This window comes from Pundamilia nyererei, unplaced genomic scaffold (genome assembly GCF_000239375.1).
Source record: "Pundamilia nyererei isolate P.nyererei 1_Seehausen unplaced genomic scaffold, PunNye1.0 scaffold00004, whole genome shotgun sequence".
Taxonomy (NCBI): domain Eukaryota; kingdom Metazoa; phylum Chordata; class Actinopteri; order Cichliformes; family Cichlidae; genus Pundamilia; species Pundamilia nyererei.
This window is the reverse complement of record NW_005187405.1, coordinates 1,342,506-1,348,264: the sequence shown is the minus strand read 5'-3', so window position 1 is coordinate 1,348,264 and position 5,759 is coordinate 1,342,506. Positions and strand designations below refer to the sequence as shown.

At 42.2% G+C, this 5,759-nt stretch overlaps 1 protein-coding gene across 1 annotated transcript in view; it reads right to left on the bottom strand.

The window, feature by feature from the left end:
• LOC102212849 (cAMP-specific 3',5'-cyclic phosphodiesterase 4D-like) overlaps positions 1–5,759 on the bottom strand; it is a 48,609-nt gene that overhangs the window by 6,172 nt on the left and 36,678 nt on the right. The window contains exons 3-6 of the mRNA XM_013911506.1: positions 2,556–2,747; positions 1,231–1,267; positions 517–590; positions 367–423 (exon numbers count right to left, since the gene is read on the bottom strand). Coding sequence (XP_013766960.1) covers positions 367–423; positions 517–590; positions 1,231–1,267; positions 2,556–2,747 — 360 coding nt within the window. The remainder of the gene's footprint in view (positions 1–366; positions 424–516; positions 591–1,230; positions 1,268–2,555; positions 2,748–5,759) is intronic.

The window sequence follows — 5,759 nt, the reverse complement described above, 5'->3', positions numbered from 1 at the left end:
GGGAGGAAATGTTAATGGTATTTCCCTCTCAAATATTGAGCTGCATTTTGTTTCATAGTAATTGTATCCATGGGATGAGGATACAAGTGACTTACAATAAGCATTAAAAAATCATCATTACAGGCACATGGCTGGAATACTTGCCCACCACTGGATTTCATGTGTTGTTGAACAACATTCGCTTACTAATTAAACAGCTGTGATGTGTTTCCAGTAACCCAGATTTCCCGATTCCCAATCGTGTTAATATCCTTGCCATCTGTGTGTGTTTGTGTGTGTGTGTATGTGTTTTTTGTTTGTTTGTTTGTTTTTTAACCAGTGTGTATTTTGGGCTAATAAGTAAATATCTCATTCCAAAGCCGCTACCAACCTGCGAGGCTGGTCTTGCACATGGATGGTGGGTTGCTGCCTGAAGATCGTGTTCTGTAGACAGAGACCATCCAAAGTGAACATATTAAAGACACAAGTCTGGTGGTGAAAGAGCAAAAAGACTTAGGAAGTCTCCAAAACGCCTACTTGCTGGCCGTGCGATCTTGCTGGCCGGTTATGACGGCAAAGTTACTTCGGACCGTCCTCAGGCTGGCGAGGACCTACGAGAGGAACAAAGGAGTGAATGTACGAGTTCATCAAATGACGCATTTGTAATGTGATGAAGTGTAGCTTTAAATGCTCATAAAAGCTTCCACTTTCATTGAACAAGTGCTTCTCAACACAAATCACTGACTATCATTTGACACTGTGGCTCTCCACTCTTGGCAGATGTGCTACCCAAAGGCATCCCCCACTCCCTTTCTGATGTTTTCATAGCATCACTGACACTCCTCTAGGTCACGTCTGCCACTGCATCTGTCACCAAACACTGACTCAGCATGAGGAGAAAGCCCACAGAGTATCAGATGTCCAGACTTGATCCATGCATGAGCCTTATCTGCCACCATGCATATCTTAAACAGCATGATCCAGCAGTATTGGATTCTCAGCTCCTTTCACTGTGTAAAGTGAGCACAGGAGTGACGCACATCCCACGCAAGAGCTAGGCAACACCAGCGGGATGCTGATCCTGTCGCAGGGCCAACATGATCCTGAGGGGATGTTCCGGTAGAGCACTAAAACCCAGTCTCATACCATCTGGAGGCTGTTTTTTTTTTTTCTTAATTTGTCCATCTGCCAAATTTTCAAATAACACAATAAGTAAAACAGGCTGACTGGAAAAGATTTCAGAGGACTCACCTGTGCAAACGGTGTGACTATCATGTCTTCTGTATGTCTGCAGAAAAGACACACAAGAGGAAAAAAGCATGAAAAAACACAAAATACTGAGAAGCTCAACTATAAATCCCTAAACTGTGATACCAAAAAGTGATAAAAAGAAACCTTCCTCGTATCTATTATAGTTTATTTTAATTTATTAAAGACATGCACTGCTTCTAGTGAGGCCGGTGAGGAAACAGTCGGGGTGAGGTGGAAAGGGTGGGCGACACGTTATGAACAGTTAAATATGAGTAAAAAAAACCCAAAAGTGTGTTATTATACTTGACTCCGCTCTGATTAAGCGTCGCATGCAAGAACAAACAAAACAGAACGGGGTGTTTTAGAGAGCCTGACAGGGGTCACAAGAGAGGTTTTTGATATTTAGTCATCGGGAGAAAGGAGGGAAATGATCATGAAGCCATCCAGAGGGAATGCAGAAGAGGCCTTCAGGGGACAGAGCCAGTGTGGGTTTATTTTCGCCCTAATTTATTTTGTTTATCATGTTCTTCTCACCGAGATGACAACCAGTTGACTTCCCAATGCTTCAAGCTTTCTTCCCTTTAAAAACAGATAGGCAAGAGGTTGAAGAAATCTGTGACTGCTTCAATTACAAAACTGAAGGTTTTCTTTCTTTCTTTCTTTTTTTTTTTAGATAGCGTGAAATCTATAATGTCTTGCTTGGGGATGTAACTGAAACACACAGAAAAACAAACAAAATATTCCTTTCTTTAGAATCCCAGTGGAATAGATTTGACATTCAAGCACTTTGTGATGGGAAAACAGCTGCAAGCAATACATAGCATGTCCTAATAAAGTATTTGAGAAAGCTCAGTCTTCTCAAGGTGGACCTTTCTTAACAGTCCTCCTCACTCTATGAAAAACAAGTAAAAACGTTAAACTGCGTGACAATTTGGCTTCAGAACTCAAACTGCAAACAGGTAAGGGAGCCAGCACGTAAATCGAGGCACAAAACTGCTTCTCCAGCCCGGAAACCTCTGAGCTCAAACAGATAGAGAAGAACAGAAAAGCAGAAATGCAAATATGATCCATGTGATCCTAGTGGTATTTCTTTAGGATAAAAAGCACAGCATCAGGAATGGCTGTTGATACTTTGAAAACTTTTACCCGTGTTTTTCAGATGTAAAAAGCTCTTTTTTACTTTTAGAGAACTTGATATCAACAGATTACTACATGTAAAGCAACAAGATTCCTAGGCGGGGCATTGGATTTATCCAAAGGGATTGTTTTAGGCCCCTCTCAATACATAGAGACAGAGGATTAACAGTTTCAACTGGTGGACTTACAGGTCACTGGCAGTGGAGGAGTTTCTGGAGGGACCTTTGGGTGAAAGGTCAAAGTCGGAGTCAGAGCGGTAGAGGAAAGATTCCCTCCGCTGGCTGTGAGGGAAATTAGTCGGTCGGGCCAGACCGGAGTTAGGGCTGGCCTGAGGGTCCAGTGGGCTGCGTCCCACAGACAATCCATTCTCCACATCAAAACTAAGAAGACATAAATGCAAAGAGAATTTATTAAGGTTAGATGGCTTAAGAGGCTATTTAGGAATTTACCAGCTTGTAGATTTGATCAGGAAAGGAAATAGAAGAAATGAATCCATCCAAACTGTCCATGCTTCCTGGAAAGCTTGTTTTTCCATTCTTAGACACACAGTGCCATAAAATATCTCCCACAGAATATCTGCAATGTGTGCATTTATGTGTACAATAGCTGGTGTGTATGAATTTATATCCCTGAGTCTGTCAAACAAATACAGTTCAGCACTTTGTGACTGTTTGCAGCATCAGGCAGGAGCAACCGAAAACCAGCTGTCAACAGCGTTGTTGGAAATACACCGAGTAGCTGGTCAAGTGGGTCAGCATGCACTGAGGTGAGAAAACGAGCTCCATTAAGAGCTGCAGGCAGTATAAATGCAACAGCCATAAAATAAAAAGAATAAGGGAGAATAAATGTGGGAATAAGCATTTCCCTTCAGACCAAACTGACAGACGAACTTTTTACAAAATTCCAGTTACAAGTTAACCAGACTGCTGCTCCTCTGGTGCCAATAACATGGACACAGTTACTAAAAGATGGAATATTCATATCTAAAACATCGCTACAGACCTTATAAAGACTTCTATCACACAAGCTTTCAATCTGATATTGTCCTTTCTTGAAGAGGAAATAGAGTAACATAGAAGTAAAAAAAACTCAAAATTCAAATTTAGAAGGGTGACAAAAAAAGGATAAGACATTGTGATATATATGAGCTCAGCTCACAGCTCAGGAAGTAAGCTAAAATCAGCACCACAATTCAAGCCGAGCAACAATGGTGGATAAGAAAACACATCCAAGTCAGACTGAGACCAAAATGAGGAGGTGATGAGATCCAAAGAGGAAGAATAGCTCTCAGCACTGGTGGCTGCATGCAATGCTATAGCTGATTTATAAATAGGATAACTAACCGCTAAAATCCATTAAGTGTGTTATTAGAGTGATCCAAAAAAGAGCAGCTGATTGGCAGGATGGACCCATTTTTCATTATTAATATATTTAACATTAAAAGATAGTATAGCATTTGAAACAGCGAATCAAGCGAAATCTGAGGCTGTCAGGCAACCAGCCTGGACGTACTTGAACTCCACAGCTACACAATCATCATGCAGAGAAACAGTAAAGGCATGAAATGTGTTTAGATAATGTGATGCTCTCGTGATACAAGTATGTGTATGTGTCCGCGTGCGCGCGTGTACATACAGATGAATCCCGACTGTGAGCGAACAGCAGAGATAAAAATAGCAGCACAGTACTGACGTGGGTTACACGAGAGAGGCGAGTCTAAAAATAGCGCAGCGTCAGGTGAAGAGGAGTTCCTCCTGAAAAACACCGTCTGACTACAGAGGAAAACAACAAACGAAGGCACGGCAAGGTCCTTCTTCACAGTCTAGGCATGTTTCTCCTGTGATCTACATTTCTACTTTCCCACAGCGTTGCTCTGAGCCTCGGAGACTTTCGGCCAGCAGCTCCGTTTGGCAACGCATCTCCTTTTGCTAAACAGCGTGAGGAGCTCCAGAATAGAAATCCACACTTTAGTAAAACAACCATTAGCAGAACATGAAGGATTTTGCAAGGGCAGATGCTGAGACACACTTGATCCCTTTCAAATAAACAGAACGGGGAAACCAATATTTCAAAATAAAAATCTCATGGCGTAGGTATGGGTTCCAAAGTGTTAGAGAATAATAACACACAAACCCAAAATGTCAGTGATACAATTACCACAAAATCAGATTCTTGTGCAGCTGTGTGGGGTCTAGAGTGTAACAAAATGCACACATTGAAAGACGTTAACAACTGCCATGTTGCATATATACTCACTGTACACTGTGTTGCATACAGCAGTTGATGCTCGGTTTAAATGTTCGACTTCAAAGTGACCATGGCTACACGCCTACCTGCACCAAGTTGTTGCCATTCAACTGGCAGATGTTTCCATTAACAAACAGTTGGTGAGGTGTAGCTAACAAAGTCGGAGTTCAGTGAGTGCACAGTATAGAAGGTGGGGAGTAATAATGTGTTTTTCACATGGTCAACAGTTTTTGACATTTGACACAACCTGAGCAAAACCACAACTATCTGCTGGCTCCATGAATGACTACCTTTTACTCCAATCCATGAGCGATTGACCAACTTTGGCATTTGCAGAGTTGTGCTGCTACAATCCAGCCTTTACAGTTGCATGAAAACACTGCATTCATTCCTCTCTTGCTGCGTTCTGCAGTACTCTCCCCCCCAAGACGTTGGTGTGTTACTGGCTATTACATAACAGCAGAAGCTGATTTCCATGTGACAGATTCAGACACACTGACTGCATCACAGAAGTCCAGGGACTCAGATAATAAGGCCAAGAAAGTGCGAGTGACTAAAATGTCAGACACAGTACAGTGGGACTGTGCCAGCGTGGCTGCTAGAGTGAGCGTGCACGAATGACAGACAGGCTGTGTGTGCAAGGGGTAAAAAAAATCATAATTTTATGTGTAAATAATACAAACAATGAGTCCCAATGATGTACGCCTACAATGTGTGTATTTTAATCTCAAATTACTGAGGTGAGGAGATGGTCACGCTCTCCTCACCTTTTCATGTTTCCAGTTTAACCCATCTCTCTCATCGTATCTCTGTATTAATGCTGCGCCCGCTGCTCTCCTCGCGTGCTCTGATTATGAATCTGTTTGTATTTCCACACGTCTCTGTCTGTGCAGCTAAATTTAACCTCCGTTCGCATGTGAATCCAGAAAGGCAACACTGCAGCTAAAAATAACCTTCAGGTAGAATTCAGAGCCCTCCTCTCTCTCTTTCGCTCTCTGTTTGTCATCTCCGCCTCACAGAGCAGCAGATTCTTCCCTCCATTCATGAATATTTATGGAGGAGTTTCTATTTGAAGCCGATACCGAGCTAAAATTAGACCGCGGATCAAAATACCGCCTACGCCATTCCCCCACTGCTTTTTTTTT